At 34.9% G+C, this 17,873-nt stretch overlaps 1 protein-coding gene across 2 annotated transcripts in view; it reads left to right on the forward strand.

The window, feature by feature from the left end:
• The window catches only part of NTN4 (netrin 4), a 41,692-nt gene extending 32,977 nt beyond the window's left edge, over nucleotides 1-8,715 (forward strand). The window contains exons 6-11 of one of the 2 annotated variants that reach the window (XM_014070297.2): nucleotides 378-591; nucleotides 1,889-1,992; nucleotides 3,372-3,440; nucleotides 5,646-5,816; nucleotides 6,075-6,122; nucleotides 7,105-7,193. In XM_014070297.2, the coding sequence (XP_013925772.2) occupies nucleotides 378-591; nucleotides 1,889-1,992; nucleotides 3,372-3,440; nucleotides 5,646-5,816; nucleotides 6,075-6,121 (605 nt within the window). In that variant the 3' untranslated portion in view covers nucleotide 6,122; nucleotides 7,105-7,193. Of the gene's footprint in view, nucleotides 1-377; nucleotides 592-1,888; nucleotides 1,993-3,371; nucleotides 3,441-5,645; nucleotides 5,817-6,074; nucleotides 6,123-7,104 lie in introns of both variants that reach the window. The other variant, XM_014070296.2, reaches the window with a different exon arrangement.
• The last annotated feature ends 9,158 nt before the right edge of the window (nucleotides 8,716-17,873 follow it).

Raw genomic sequence — 17,873 nt, forward strand, 5'->3', positions numbered from 1 at the left:
CAGATCTATTACATGAGTTCATATGAGAATAAAGTCCTTGCTGTATAATGTGTGCATTATTTCATACACCTAATTTATACATGTCTTCTTGAACCTAATGTCCCCTCTCTCTATATTGTTGGGATTGAAATGTACTCAATTAGCTTTGTCTGTAACTGTAAGCTCATATATTTGAGAAGAGATAGGTATAGGCATAATTTTCAGGAGAAACTTTAGAGGAAAATTTGGAACTCTAGAGGAATATTTCCCCTGGATATTATAAATAAATTAAATATTCAGGAAAAAATAACCAAGAGGAACAATATGCAAAGAAAGCAAGCTGTCATTTCTATTGAATATGAAGAGCAGTCCCTCATATGCATGTTCTGAAATTGCAGTGTGCTCTTGCAACCCCATTGGATCAGCCATGCTTCCTTTTAGCAACAGCACTTTCTGTGACCCCAGCAATGGTGATTGTCCCTGCAAACCTGGAGTGTCTGGTTCCCAGTGTGATCGGTGTATGGTAGGATACTGGGGATTTGGACATTATGGCTGTCGACCATGTGATTGTGCAGGAAATTGTGATTCAATCAATGGAGACTGCATCAACAGGTGAGTAGAAAAACTGAACAAGTTGGCTTATCATAATAAGGACAGGAATTTACCTTTAATAATCCTGTGTCTGAAGTAAAGGCCACAAAAAAAGATCCAAATTTACAAACAGATTCATGCTATTTTATGAACAAAAATTAAAAAAAGCTTAGTAGTACTTGACTGCAAGATATACAAAATCAACATCATGACTTTTCTTTCTGCTATTCGGATTGAAGCATTAAGATTTGAAAGTAGCTGAATGTATTAAACCAGCATCTCCAACCTTGACAACTTTAAGGCCTGTGGACTTCAACTTCCAGAGTTCCTCAGCCAGCTCTGCTGGCTGAGGAACTCTGGGAGTTGAAGTCAAGTCTTAAAGTTGCCAAGGTTGGAGACCACTGTATTAAACTATGTCATTTGCCCAAAAGGTAGCATCAGTGAATGCATGCCTTGTTCCCCAAGTGTTTGCTATACTGCTCCATATATGTTGGATTAGAGAAAGTTGAGACCTGATAAATCTCTTGAGGTTATGCTTGGAACAATTGTCATCTGAACAATTTTGTTCTATAAGGGAAAATCACAATTTTCCATGATTATATTTAAAAGGCCTTTGACAACTTAAATTGGTTTTTTTGTTTAAAGTCCTGGAAAAAATGGACTTTGGTGGACTTTTATTCAAGTGGGTCAAGGTTGTTTACATATTACAGCAAGCAAAAATTATTATTAATGGTGACTTAACTAATTCATGTGAAATTGGAAGGGTACGAGACAAGGATGTCCTTTGTCTCCTTTGCTGTTTAACTTGGTGATCAAAGTTTTGAATAGAGATATCAGACAAGATGGAAAAATAAGAGGTATAAATATTAAGAAGGAAGTATATAAATGGAGGGATTTTGTTGATGATTTGGTTGTATTTCTGCAAAAAACAATTTAGAATATTTGATGAAGAAATTAAATGAGTCCGGGTCTCTATAGAGCAATGGTCTCCAACCTTGGCAACTTTAAGACCTGTGGACTTCAACTCCCAGAGTTCCTCAGCCAGCAAAGCAAAGCTGGCTGAGGAACTCTGGGAGTTGAAGTCCACAGGTCTTAAAGTTGCCAAGGTTGGAGACCATTGTTATAGAGGGTTTTAAAATAAACAAACAGAAAACAACGATGCTGATTAAGAATATGACATATAAATTCTTAACATGATTGTTTTTTTAACTTACTTCTGATTCTCTAAATCTTATGAAGACAGTTCTCTATAATAACACTTGAACTGAATTGAACTGATTTCATAAGAAATATTTCACATTATTTCCTTGATTTTTAGCAATGCAGACAGAAAGTGGTACCATGAAATCCCTGCACTTAACAAGAGTGAAGTAGATTGGGAGTGGGAGGAAGAACAAGGATACTCTGCTCTTCGGCATTCCGGTAAGAATGTGTTCACAGGCCTGCTAGTCATCTCATTAGGAGGATAATCTTACTGATTAATAATCAGTGAAAAGTTGATTTTAAGAAATAGTGGGAAAACCATCAGGTCACAAATAAAAGACAAAATGAAATGATTTTCATTACCCAGATTTCTAGGCCTGTTTCAAAAAGCCAGAAAATTAAGAATACACTGAGCAAGAATTGGAGTATGGGTAGGCAACATACTGCTTTTCTTCCAAAATATATATTTTTTATTTTTTTAATTAAAGATGAAAGATACTGCTTTTCTGAGGGACACATTCCCCTTCCTGGACCCAATGAACTCTCTCCAATCATTGTTTCTGGAATGAACATTAACTGAAACCCATTTTTATGCAAATAAGTAACTAATGTTATTAGGTTTCCATTATTAATTTTAGACTTTTATGTGTATCAATGTAGGCTTCTTTTCTTTTTCCCCAAATCAATTCCTTCTAAAGTTTTAGCTTGGTATATTTAAAGAAAGAAAAGAAACCATCGCCTGCAAGATTGTGTAAGCTATCCCTTGTGATTTCACATTGACAAAATATTTATTAATATTTATATTGCTGGATTGGGCAGAAATATTAAGTGCTTTCATTTTTATATTCTTTCTAGTGTATCTAACTGAAGGGACAAATTATTGTTAGAATGATTAAGAACGCCACACAGAGAAATTACTAAGTGTCAGAAGATTTAGTCTGAATTATCCTATCATAAGTTTTTTTCCTGAAGAAATGTTACAATTGTTGGTAATAGTAGAATATATTCTGAAGTTTTCCATTTCTTTTATGAAACGAACAAGGAACTCTTGGAAACCTGGGAAGAACTCCACAAGAACTCAAGAAAAGTCCTGTTGCATTAGGTCAAGAGTTACTTCTTATTTCAGCATTTTGTTTATCATAGTAGTCATCCAGATGCCTCTGACACAATAGGAGATGGAGATCTACCCACCCCCTCCCATAGTCTATCCACTGCAATTAGTATTTGTGGGCAATTCGATCCAATGCATAGCTGGAATTTCAGAAATATCAATCCCAAAATTAACCTCCTTCAAAATGTTCCCCATTGGTGGCCTATTAAGACTTCAAGGAACTTCTTCAAATATTCTGAGCAATTCAGGACTTGCATGATACACACACAATATTTCATGTAAAAATAATCGATTTCTTTAAAGAAATGTATCCTTCCAAATTACAATACATTAAGTAATTGTATATTCTTTTATATAATATGCTCCTTCCAAGTTCAGTTCAGGGAATATGGGCAACCATGTCATTCATTTGCCGTTTGTAATATGTTGTAATAGCAGTTAGAAGTGTTGGTGATTCATGGTAACAGATGTTTTGGTGTTTCCACAGGAAAGTGTGAATGTAAAGACCAAGTTTTGCAAAATTTTAAGATCTTTTGTGCCATGAAATATACATATGGTGAGTCAAAATACATACATATATACCCATATATTTCACACATGTACAGATACATATACATATACATACACACACAAATACATATATACACACACACACACACACACACACACACAGACAGACAGATATAGATATGCTATTTGTACTCATTTCTAATGAACAAATTGGGGTAAATTATAAACACTTTTCAATGTCTAAATTCTACTTTTTTGATTTATATTTATGCGGATGGTGTATCCTGATATTAAGAAGCTATTAATGTACCATTTCGATTGTTCTGTAGACTGGAAAGTGCAAAAATTATCAGGTTTTTCTTGGCAAGTTTCCAGTGCTTTTAGCCGTTGCATCTGGCTCAGTACTTAACTGGACAAAAATTTCCTGACATGGAAATGAAATCAGACAAGTGTTAAGGACAGAGATATTACAAGAAATCAGTTGGCAACTGTAGCAGGATTCAAGTACATTTTTTCTCTTGCAGAAGATTCCTTAGCAGACATTTATTCATTTCAAATTCTTTAATTCTACAAGCATGATTCACCAAAATAAATAGAAATGATTTTATACTGGATAGGTAAGAAGGTATCTTTACTTCTACCATGATTTTAAAGTATCTTTGTTGTGGATCTTTATAGGGTAGGGTAGGACTCTCGCTTGGAGAAATAGTTTGCTTCTTTCAGATAGGAAACTGCATTTGTTACAACTATATATGCTTCACTTTAAGGAAGCAACATATGGATTTCTTCTCCTCTTATTCTGGACTAAGTTGAAAAGTAGCCTGAGGAGAAATCAATAAGAATAAGCTCTACGGTCCCAAACTTTTACTGTAAATTACTTCACGGCAAATAACATGCATCGAATTATAGCTACCAAGGCAGCATTCTGAACAAGTGCAACAGCAACAAAAATAATCTATGATTGATTTCACAATATTTTCTTTTTTACTGGATGCTCAGAAAAAGAATAAGGGAGAGGGCAAATGTGTTGTAGTCATGTTAAAAAAACTGCAAGCTGCTCTCTGTTGCACTGTTAAAATGGAATAGAGAAGAATCTTATGATGTGTTAGATGCACAAAATATACCATCAGTAGCAAATCCTATTGTGATAAAGATGACTTTCTTTTGACAATTTAAAAAAATAGCAGATTTCAGATTTCCTTCTGCTCCTCCCAGCAGATCCTATCTTCGGTATAAATCCTATAGATGTCCCCATATTGATGCGGATATCAGCAGTAAATATGTTAAAATACCAGGAAAAAATACACATAATAGCATGTATGAAATGGACTATTCCTAATATTAGCAGAACTGGATATTAGTGTGAAATGATATACTAATTATGCAGACAACATCATTCAAAATGGAAAATTGCTTATGAGGACACTACATTTTTCAACTGCTAGACTGATTTGGGAATTTCTTTTTCATAAACTGTGAAAGTTACCAACATATTTTGAGTGCTATAGTCTTTCCAACTGATTGTATGTTTTATTATTGGTATGTCCCCTATTAATAAGGCATGTTCCATGAAAAATGTATGATTTGATGTATGGAATCAATTCTATTCTGTCCTATTGTATGTCACTTTACTTCTGGCAGTTATTTGTGATGACAGAACTATTTCTAGGTTTCTAACTACGGTAAGTTTTCTGAGTTTTGCCAGTGTCTGAGAAAAACTTGGCCGCTTTTCTGCCACATGGTCCGGCAATGGAGCGGCCTGTCCTCCTTCCCTACTCTGACATCTGAGCACTGGCATCTTTAAAAAGTGACTAATCAGTGACAGGGGATTGGTACAGAGCAGTCCCAAACAGCTATGAGGACCACAAAGAGTCGGAAGCAGAGCATGGGGTGTCTCAGTGGGTGGGAGAAGGCTTTGGGACACTAGAGGCAGGTGGTCTTGTTCCTTCATTAGGCCATCCATGGTCTTCCCCACCCTAAGGTACACATTTACACTTAACAACCCCGATTCATTTAATGAATGCATTGGGGAGAGCAGGGATTAGGGCTCATTCATTTAACATGATTTACTTAGGGTCCTACCAACTTCCTTTCAACCCGTGACCATGATGGCCAGGCTCCATTATAGTTGTAACCCTTGTATTAAAGATTTACACTGCACATTGCTTTTAGTCAATATTTATGTTTCATTCCATTCCAGTGGAATAAAAAGAGAAGATATATTCTTCCTTCTGAAATTGTCTTCCCACAGTGGTAAAGGCAAAGATTTTGTCTGCTCATGATAAAGGATCTCATGCTGAGGTCAATGTGATGATCCAGAAAGTACTGAAATCTACAAAACTGAAGATTGTCCAAGGAAAACGGATTCTTTATCCAGAATCATGGACTAATCGAGGTTGTACCTGTCCAATACTTAATCCTGGTAGGTTTATAGATATATTTATTTTATAAAATCTTAATTATATGTAATTGATTATATGAATCATACAGATAACTAAATAGATATTGCACTCTTTGTATATTATATAAATTTCATTTTGTTCTATGTGCTAAAAAAAGCTTGATGTTTCTGAAAATGAAACTGCCATACTACCTATATACTGTTAAAACAATTTAATATAATATTAAGCAATTCCTTCACTGCTTACCCATTATAATATGTACTAATTACTTTTATCAGTGTGGATCTTCTACACTCCCAAAATTCAACTTAAACCTATAAAATAGTGTAAGTAATTTAATTTTTTAGAGAAACAAAAATTGTTCTATAGCTACTTTAATTAACAAAGTGTTATGCTTTTTCCCATGTAATTTTGCTGAAGCCATACAATTAATGAAGCAAACACATTTTATTTAAAAGATATATAAATACAATCTCTTGTAAATGACAGTCGCTATAATAATACTGACAACATCTTGACAATATCATGCACACAGCAATAACAAAAATATATTGATTAATTGACAATCGAGCATTGCATTTGTTACAATAAACATGATGAAAAACTATTTTAATTTTATTTATTAAATTTCCACGCAACCTATTTCATTGAAGTGACTCTGGACAGTTTACAGCAGTACTCTCATGTACATTATTTCTCCTTTTCTTCTAATTAAATATTTTTTTAATTTCATGATAAGTACTGTATTTTTTGGAGTATAAGACGTACCTTTCTCCCTCAAAAAAGAGGCTGAAAATCCAGATGCTTCTTATACACTGAACACAGCATTTTTGCCTCCCAAAACCCTGCCCCCTTCACCAAAATGGCCGTGCAGAGCCTCTAGGAAGCTTTTAGAGAGCTCCTGGGGGCTGAGGAGGGCAGAAATGAGCAAAAAATGGCCCGTATTTTGCTCAATTTAACCTCCCCCCCCCAGCACCCAGGAGCACTCTATAAGCTTCCTAAAGGCTATCCATGCCCTTTTTTAAACGAAAACCGGGCCGGTTTTGCTCGGTCCCCCCCCCCCCCGGAGCACTCTACAAGCTCCCTAAAGGCTATTCATGCCCTTTTTGGGGGGGATGGGCCCATTTTTGCGAAAAATGGGCTGTTCTTGGGAGGTTTGCAGAGTGCAAAAACTTTTTAAAAAATTTCCCTCTTCAAAACCTTGCTACGTTTTATACTCCGGTGCATCTTATACTCTGAAAAATACGGTAATATTTATTCAATATATGTTAAGCACAAATAATTAAGATATGTCTATTTTATCGGCAGGATTGAAATATCTTGTGGCTGGATATGAAGACGTTCATACAAGCAGACTGATAGTCAATATGAAAAGCTTTGTTCACCAGTGGAAATCAGCTCTGGGAAAAAAGATTTCCCGTTTTATGTGTAAAACTTCATGAAAAACCTCTGAGATTAAATCTGGAATGTGAGGGAACAGTGCCAAATGTAGTATAAAAAGAACTTTAATTCATAGCCCATTCACCTTGACTCAAAACACCTTATTTCAGATTGCAGAAATTGTTGGAGTTCTCTTACACAACCCTCTTTTTCTATGCAATAGGATGAGAAGTATGAACTAAACATAACAATCCAAAAGTGTGGTACTATGGTATACATCCACATCTGCATTCCTGCAACTCTAGCATTTTTATTTTATCAACAATTATCAGTTTGGTGTGGTCAAAGCATTTTTTGAACAGAATTTCCTCAGTTTTTTTCTGGACTGGACCAAGATACAGTGCTTAAAAGTAAAACCCATTAATTTGGCAGAATTTGCCTTGTCATTACATCCTTAAAGGTCTCATAATCAATATAGATTTAATATCAAATTTAAATGTTTTATTTAAGCTGCACAAAAATGTATGGATAATTTAAAAGTTGAAGCTTTCATTTTCTTCTTTGGAAATATGTATATATACTTGTGATGGATAAAGTAATTGCTGTTATTTGTACTGTTGTAACGAATGAGATTAACTGAATGCTTCATCGGTGTATTGCAATCATAAAGGGGAATTTGGTTAGGTTTATATTCAGGTTTCTGTAGATATAAATGGAAATGACCAATGTATTAGTGGTCTTTTTTAAAGCAATATATAGGATCTCCACTGAAATACAAAAAAATGCAGACTTAAGTTGGTTAAATCAATGGCTTTTGGGGGTTGTGTGGGATGTTGCAGTCATGAGCACTTAAAACGTAATGAAAATGGTACTCTAATTTATTAGAATTTTGACTTCAAATATTTTATATATAAAGCACTTTATTGCCTGCCCACTTCAAGTGTGAGCAATCTAATATTGGGGAACAGGGACAGCACAAGAGAAAGAATGAGAGAACAGAAACTTGCTAAACTACTGCTTTCCTTATAACTTAGCAAAAGCCATTGAGAAAAACTAAAAATAACTTGTGAAAAAGAATATATTTACAGTGGAGCCCCAACCTCAAAATGATAATTTGATTTGATTGATATCAGTTATGATAAGACTCCATAAACATAAAAAAATAATGGAAGTTTATGAAAAATGTGGTAAACTTGCCCAGCATTATGCTGTTTTTAGTTTTGTAATATTTAGATTTAAACTGTTGTCTAATTGTCATCTTCTGCTTCTACACATGGTGTACATACTCTTCCAAAATTGCATATATTTATATATCAAGAACTTCATCACTGGTATCTACACTGTTCTGTTAACACAAGCACTGACTAACATATTCTATTTATATGAACATACAAAAAATAAGGGCAAAGGCACCATACAACGTAAATAAAACCGCCATCCATGGCTCATCTGTTATTTTTTATTGTGGTCCTATAGATTTTTAAAATTGATACTGTTTTAGATGTTTTTCCATTTTATGTATATAATAATATGTTACAATTCTAAAAATTGTCATGATATGTTTTTGCAATATTATAACCTGTCAAAATCTTAAATGTAAAATAATTGAAAACCAGTAAATTTTCTATGTATTCAAGTTGTGATACTGGTCACTAGGACTAAGACAAATGAGATTCTTCCCACACATGATGGTTACATGCAAATATATACCCATTAAAAGATAAATTAGTCCTGCTGAGACTCACAGAGCTTACGCCAAGATACATGGATACAGGATTGCAGTCTTATTTCTATTGAGGAACTAAATGCCAAGCATCATAGGTTCCTGCTTGAAATTAGCTGTAATATATAAGGGAAAGTGTCACAGTGTTGTACAAATAACAGCTTTTCTGTAGTCATTTAGATGATCTTTCAAATTTTAAATAAGAAAAAACTGTATGAAATTATTTGCAGCAACTTGCTCCTTCTGTGAAGGGTTGGTTTGCTCTTCTCTAGGTTGCAATGAAGTGAAAGATGTTTATCAATTGCACTTGATTGACAATTATGACCTTTCACTTGAATGACTATATTTGGTTACATATATTGGTCTTGCAAGTATGCAAGTGCCTAGATGGTTTTCAGTGGAAAATTACATGAAGGAAGTTGAATTTTAATATAATTATTTCAATGAACTACATCTTCCTGTTACTAAAAATGACAGAGAATCTAATTCTACTACAGTATCTAAATGGAGAGCTAGGATTGCCATAAATAACCAATAGTTTTGGAACAAATCTGCAGCCTATATTTTTAGATATTCATTCAAATACAGTCAAGTGATTTTTTTTAGAACTACTCCCTACTTAAAGATCACACTGAAGAGATGAGCAACCATATTTGAAATCTAACCCTGCAGAAAGGTCAAGCCCTTTCTCACAATTCAGTAAGAAATATTTTTGACTGTTCCACATTAATGAGAGAGGGGTGGGGAACCATAGAAAGAAAAACAAGTAGGCAAATATTTCTGGAAATATTCTATATATGGAAAAACTTCAAGACATACTGAAATATTAGTACACTGTAATCTACTGCACAAAGCAAAAGATTAGAAATTAAAATATTTAGCATGCCATGATTTTGAAGCTAGGTATGCTGCTACTGTGACAGAAATGTGCTCTTTTTGCAATGTCAAAAAAGAAAAGTACCATCTCCTGCCTACTTTGATTCCCATTTATACAATACAATACAATAGCAGAGTTGGAAGGGACCTTGGAGGTCTTCTAGTCCAACCCCCTGCCTAGGCAGGAAACCCTATACCATTTCAGACAAATGGCTATCCAACATCTTCTTAAAGACTTCCAGTGTTGGGGCATTCACAACTTCTGGAGGCAAGCTGTTCCACTGATTAATTGTTCTAACTGTCAGGAAATTTCTTCTCAGTTCTAAGTTGCTTCTCTCGATTATTTTCCACCCATTGCTTCTTGTCCTACCCTCAGGTGCCTTGGAGAATAGTTTGACTCCCTCTTCTTTGTGGCAACCCCTGAGATATTGGAACACTGCTATCATGTCTCCCCCTAGTCCTTCTTTTCATTAAACTAGACATACCCAGTTCCTACAACCGTTCTTCATATGTTTTAGTCTCCAGTCCCCTAATCATCATTGTTGCTCTTTTCTGCACTCTTTCTAGAGTCTCCACATCTTTTCTACATTGTGGCGACCAAAACTGAATGCAGTACTCCAAGTATGGCCTTACCAAGGCATTATCCGGTGGTATTAACACTTCACGTGATCTTGATTCTATCCCTCTGTTTATGTAGCCTAGAACTGTGTTGGCTTTTTTGGCAGCTGCTGCACACAGCTGGCTCATATTTAAATGGTTGTCCACTAGGACTCCAAGATCCCTCTCACAGTTACTACTATTGAGCAAGGTACCACCTATACTGTACCTGTGCATTTCATTTTTCTTGCCTAAATGTAGAACCTTACTCTTTTCACCATTGAATTTCATTTTATTAGACAATGCCCAATGTTCAAGTTTGTCAGCATTATCTAATGCTTTGTCCTCCGTCAAATAGCAATAGCAATAGCAGTAGACTTATATACCGCTTCATAGGGCTTTCAGCCCTCTCTAAGCGGTTTACAGAGAGTCAGCATATTGCCCCCAACAATCTGGGTCCTCATTTTACCCACCTCGGAAGGATGGAAGGCTGAGTCAACCCTGAGCCGGTGAGATTTGAACCGCTGAACTGCTGATCTAGCAGTAGCCTGCAGTGCTGCATTTAACCACTGCGCCACCTTGGCTCTAAAAGCTAAGGGGGTATATTCACCTATCCTTTACCAATATTTTATTGGAATAATTTCCATCTTGATTCTTTTGATTGATTGATTCTTCATATTTTTCAATAAATATGAAAAAGTTAGCCAAAGCCCATATTTCTAATAGCCACTGATTTACTCTCTTTCTTGGTTTGTTTATATAGAACTTTTCTGGCACTTCTTAATTCTGGCAGAAGAAATGCAAACCATTAAATGGAATGAATAGAAAATAAATAGCTTCACAATTCACACAATCATTGTTCAAAGAATTAAGATGGAGATGTTCTTGTGTCTATATAAACTGCTGCATATTGTAATCAAGATTATTATTAATTTAATAATATATAAAGCATATATTTTATAATATATAAAATAATATATAAAGCATATTTTTATATATATTATAGTTTTAAATGTAGCTTTTTTGATAGCGGCAGAAAATATACTTCATAACCAATACTTATTTTGATATGTATTAGCTGTGATTTGATTTAATGCTAGAATTTAATTGACTCTCTTGACAATGCCTTTTATGTGAATTTAATTATTACCATACATGGCATATAACCGGGGGTGGGATTGAAAAATTTTAGCAACCAGTTCTCTGGCCAGTTGCTGGGTAGGTATGGCCTAGTTGGCTTCCTGCTCCAAAATTTGGGGAGGGGGCGTATTCACCCATCCCAGGCTTTGGAGGCTTTCTTCAAGCCTTTGGGAGGGCGAAAATGGCTTCCCCTGAGCTCCAGAGGCCAGAAACAGGCTTGTTTCTGGACTTCCGGAACTTCCGGTAGGCCCATTTTTCACCCTCCCAGAGCCTCCATGCCGGTCCTGCACTTACCTGGCACCCAAAACATGCCACATGGAGACTCATGGGAGGGGAGGGGTGGGCGGGGTCAGCCAGTCCTTGTAACTACTGGTTCAGCGAAGCAGATTAAAATTAACATCTGGTTCGTCAGAACTGGTCCGAACCGACTGAATCCCACCCCTGCATATTACCCAGTGTTCTAGCCTTGCATATTACCTGGAAAAATTCAATTTAACTCTTAGGACAGCATGATTCATGCCAGAGAATTTGCTTTAATAGATTATTATTCACATAACTTGAAAAAAAAATGGGGAGAAACAAGTGTACCCTATTAGCTTTGTTAGTATTATGGTTAAATGTTAAAATGTATACATATCTTGCACTCCCTTACTATTTTGGGGCTAACATTTGGGAAAAGCTAAATTTTAACATTCTTCTGGAGGCCAAGATTTTCTGCTTTTTAAGCAAAAGAATTAGAGATAGGTTTAGGGATAGCCAATTAGGTACTGAGCTTAAATGAGCTCAGCAGCCAGAAAAACATTTGTGAGGAGAACCACTTGGGAAAGGAATTTTTTTCTCCTTTCTGTATCATTTTCAGATATATAGTACATTTCATTCCTATTCTACACGTATTTTGAATAGATGAAGGCTTGTAAAAAACCACCTTCGCTAGATCTCTCAGAAAACTGGTTATTTCTCAATAAGAAGAGAAGAGCAAGAAAGATGATTAGGGGACTGGAGGCTAAAACATATAAAGAACTGTTGCAGGAATTAGATATGTCTAGTTTAATGAAAAGAAGGACTAGGGGTGACATGATAGCAGTGTTCCTATTTCTCAGGGGCTGCCACAAATAAGGGGAGTCAAACTATTTTCCAAAGCATCTGAGGGTAGGACAAGAAGCAATGGGTGGAAACTAATCAAGGAGAGAAGCAACTTAGAACTGAGGAGAAATTTCCTGACAGTTAGAACAATTAATCAGTGGAACAGCTTGCCTCCAGAAGTTGTGAATGCCCCAACACTGGAAGTCTTTATGAAGATGTTGGATAGCCATTTGTCTGAAGTGGTGAAGGGTTTTCTACCTAAGCAGGGGGTTGAACTAGAAGACCTTCAAGGTCCCTTCCAACTCTTATTATTCTATTCTATTCTATTCTTTCTATTCTATTCTATGTATTCCAGAAATACATATAACATTAAATTGTCAAAGCTGGCAAATATGTATTCTTCTCTTTTGATATATTAAAAGTGAAGAAATTATTTAGCATCCCTGAAACAAGAGCAAATCCTGTTGCTCCCAAAAGTCTCTTATTTTCACTGTAAAATGAGATTGTAATATTGATAATCTCAGAGTTCTCAGTTTAAGAGATACATTTATATTTAGATTAAAAAAAAGAATTTGGCCTCTTGTTCTTGGTATGTAACATTCCTTTCTGAAAAGCTAATTGTAATTTTCCACCTTTTGCTCTGCAGGAGGTAAGGAACGTGTCCACAGTACCCTGGTATTTGCATTTAAAGAATTAATAAAAATTCCTAACTGGTCAAAAGGCTTTCATGAACATTATGACCTTGACATTTTTACCACCTCTGTATGTGTTTCTCGGCAGTCAAACAACAGACCCAACACATTTTTTTCCCAAACTATACAAATACAATTGCTTTCTTTAACTGTGAAGTTTGTCTTCTTCACTGTTTTATGCCTAAATGTTTTCGTTTCAACATTTTGTTAGATTTTCTAAGGACCATCATACAAAGCAAAATCTTTATCTCTTGAGAAAATAATATGCTGATGGTTTTAAGAAATAGCATATTGAGAATTACTAAATGTTATTCAGTTAGTCCCTGGGCAAAATTGAATTGAATTGAATTTATTATATTTCTATGCCGAAGGGGAAAACAGTAATAAAGCAAATCATAACTAAAATCCCCAAATATCCCGCTAAATTAGCATGATATTCTCCATTCTGAAGCCAAGCCAGTGAACGACAGCCTAGTGAAACATATTTTTATTGAAGATTTCAGTCTGGGTATCATTGTCATTTCTATGAATGTTAAACAAAAATATCTTCTTAGATGCTTTTAAATTGTTATTGGGAAATAACAATTGGATGCGTTCACTTGGAATTCAAGCTAGGAAGAGTTATTTGTTCAAAAATGTTATCTAATCTTTCATCAGTTTTCTCTACTCCATTTATTCCTTAAATTAAAATAATTCTAAAGACATTTCTATACCTTCATTCTTTCTATCCATAATTTTCCAAAGAAAAAGATCTGTGATTGTCTTGTCTTCTACCAATATTGCAATGATAAGGAAAGGGACCATGGAATCACTATGCCACCTAAGCTACCACATACCTTACAGAAACAAAAACAAAATACTCCAATGTCATTACATGCATAAATAAAATATCTTTGCACTTTTCCACTCATATCCTTACATTATTTTTACCCATTTGTTTGAACATAATACATATAAAAATTCTCCTTAAGGATTCTATGAAGAGGACCTGCAAACATATAAAATATCTTTCTCTTAAAAGCTGAAGCATAGTAGTGAAGAACTGGAATGAGGCAAGAGTCCTAACAATTGGGGAAGCAGGTTGTCCACAAGCTGATCCTGCCTTTGGACTCTGTTCGTCTTCTGTTGAGACTGGATTTCTGCCTAGACTCTCTTGTGACTGGACTCACTCAACATGAGTTCTACCTGGAAATCTGGGGCGGGGGGGGGGGGTTGTTGAATAAAAATCTTGAACTCTTTGTTGTGTGAGCATACTAGGCATCATAGTTGGAGGGGAAAAGTTCTAACTAATTGTACCAATTCCATTCCCATTGCATCAGTGGCAAGACTTTTTGCTGTATGTCTGGGAAAGGCCCTACCGTTGTTGAGACATCAGAGTGACTCTAGCTTCAACACACCCCTCCATAAAGTACTGCTTTTTCAATCGGTTATTTATAGATATTGTACTAAGCGACTTAAGCAGCAATAAGTTCTCTTGGTTCAGCAAATACTTTTAAGTTAGACTTCACACACACACACACACACACACACACACACACACACATAAATCAATATGATCTTTTCTGTATTTTATTCAACAGCAGAGCAGAGAGGGCAGAGAAGCTTAAACGGTCTGTTCATGTGAATGGAACAATTGCTTTGAGTCAACTATTCACATATTGTAAATGTATTTCATTCAAATTAACACAGTTATTACATAGCATGTATGCAAAACAAGTATCTGAATGTCACCTAAAAATGATTTAAAAAGAAGTGAAAAATGATATTTGGATTTGGTTTTGGGGCCTGAAAAAAGAAATTCAAGAAATTGCGTTACAGAGTTTTTCCAAGAGAAAAATAAAAAAGGCTCTGCATCTTTTGTTACCAGTCCCAAATTGCTGAATATCTTATTTCCAGCAATTCTACATATTGCCGGTTTTCTCTTTTTTTTCTTCCATATGGGAAAAGGGAGCCATGATATATAATTAATTACAGAACTAGAGTTTTATCTTTAAATATGATGCAAAGAAGTTTATACCATTTTCCTATTTAAAATGAAACCATAAAGCCAACAACTTTTCAGTGCTTTGTAATACATATGATTTCTGGGGGTGAAATCCTTGAAAAGCAAGAAGCAAATGGAAAGAATTTCGCAAAGAATCAGGGAATTTGTTTTCTATGTAGAGAGTTGAATGGCTGCATTATGCTGAAGAAGCTAGAACCACTGAGCTAGAAAAAAGAATAGTAGAAAAAGCTTTCAAGTAGTCCAAATCAAATTTAGATCTTTCCATCTTGTCTCCATGTTTGGAGTGAGATGCTCTGGATCCAAAGTTCAGATAAAAACAGGGTTGCAGGCCCTCACAATGGCTTTGCATCCACTGAGAATCTTAAGTTGAAACTTTGAAAAATCTTGTCTTCTTAGGCTTATCCAATGTATTTTTCTATAAGATTACAACTTTTGTATTTCTATTATGCTGTAACTATTTTGTAAGAGCTATTTCTTAAACCAACTCCTGGTCAGAAACCTGCCAGAAACCTGGCCGCTGAAACAAGCAAAGCCCCACCCCACAGGATGCAGGCAGCACATGAACCACACCCCCTTTGAACTCTCTCCATGTAATCAGTCCCTGGTGCCCAAAAGGTTGGGGCTGCTACTTTAAATGATTGCTTATAATTTTAGAAAGAGAAAGACAACATTGAAAAACAGATATGTAAGGATAATTTTTATGTTATCTTTCAGTTAGAGTGAAATTACAATTCTCCTCCTGCCTGTTATATTCTCTATACCTTCAAAATCGCTCCCTTCCGATACAGTAGATGTTAAAACTGGTTTTCTTCTCTGTCTTTTAGGAGAATTCAATTCTACTAACAACATGCCATTGAATCCAGCTTGGTTTATCTTAATTTCTTTTAAAAAAATAACTCTCTCACTATATAATAAACCACATTTAAATAACAAAAAATATTTATTTTTCACTTGTGCCATTTTTTTCATCATCTAAGACTCTGGAAAGGTAATCTTCTTGAAAAGAGTCCCTCATTATTTAAAAATACGTTAGAAATGTAATATATTCAGGTGAGGGACTGGAATTTCTCCTCAAATATGATGCCTTAAGGTTATTTATATTTATCATACAATTGCAAGTAATATCATGTTTAAGAGGTAGAAAGATCTAGCTAATGAAAACAGATGTATAGTAGCTACACAATAATAAATCATTTTAAAAATCTAGTGTAAGATTAAAATAACATTTTATAATAATTCTTCACTAGTGAATTCTCTGTAATAAATTACTTTTAACTATAATGCTGAAATTATACATTAATAAAGTGTAAAATTGACTGTCAATTAAGCTATCAAAAAGTAATTCTATTTTCATCTCTCTGTGTACATATATTCTTATTTCAAACATTATTAAAGTTGGATAACATTTTAGGTTTCATTGTTATAATGTTTGTCATTGTTATGAAACTTTAGAATCAAAACTACATTTTGTTTTGGAATTTACATTATTTTGCTGCACTGTGTTTATATATATGTAACTTGTTCTTGATGTAACTTGTTCTCCACTGTTAACTAATGAAAAAGGGAAAGACTCCAAAGGGTTCAAGGTTCCTAGAATTCACAGAAAGCAGGTGGTAAAGAGGATATTTTGAAAAATAAAATTTGCTATTCTCCAAACATTTCTTGGTTGCCCTGAGGTTCCAAGAAGATTCTACACCCATTTGTACTATTCAGGAGACCCTGAATGTACAGATAAATCTCCAAGTGGCTCAACAACTCTCAGGAAGAGTGCTAATAATCAGATGACAACAAAGAATATAAATCCTTCCATCCTCCACCTTTCAGTTAGAACTGAAGAAGCTTCTTGGATGAGAAAAGTTTTCAACGAAAGACAAAAGTCCAGTTGCCTTTTGAAAAAGCACCTTTGGGACAACCATGGATGACTGAGAATCTTCATAAGCATTTATTGTTATTTATTTACTAATCAAATTTGTATATCTGCCCATCTCTCAAAAAGTGACCTGGGTGGTGTACTACTGCAAAATAAAACAATGGATATTAAAAACAATAGATACAAACACATTAAAAAAAACCAAAATCCTAGACAAATAGACGATAAGAATGGCCATCTTAGCAATAAAACCATCCAAACAAGCTTCCAGTTCCTTGGGAGTCCAGGACCTGATAATGAAACCAGGACTTAAGGAAGTTCCGAAATAGCAAAAGGGATTGAGCTAATAATCTAATCTTGTGGGAAAGAGTGCTCCATAAGATGGGCACCACAACAGAAAAAGCATATCCCCTGGGACCCAAATTATTATAGTCAGATGTTCAATTGTTTTCAGCTGTCCTGAGACGTTTATTAATTGAAAGGCAGAATCAAATTATATAGACAATTTCTAAAACCCATGTTTTCTTTCAATTTTTTTTATTCTAGACAAAGATGGGTGGCATATAAATCTAATAAAATAAATAAATAAATAAAAATAATTATTTAAATGACATCTTAAAAGTATAAAAATGACAATTTTCAAGAAAATTAAACCTGATAAATCTACAAGGGGGAAAACATTTTGGTGAGAATTTCCCTGAGGATGGGCTC

Source organism: Thamnophis sirtalis, unplaced genomic scaffold, assembly GCF_051295495.1.
Source record: "Thamnophis sirtalis isolate CommonGarterSnake01/CBP01778 unplaced genomic scaffold, rThaSir2_p1.2 scaffold_9, whole genome shotgun sequence".
Taxonomy (NCBI): Eukaryota; Metazoa; Chordata; class Lepidosauria; order Squamata; family Natricidae; genus Thamnophis; species Thamnophis sirtalis.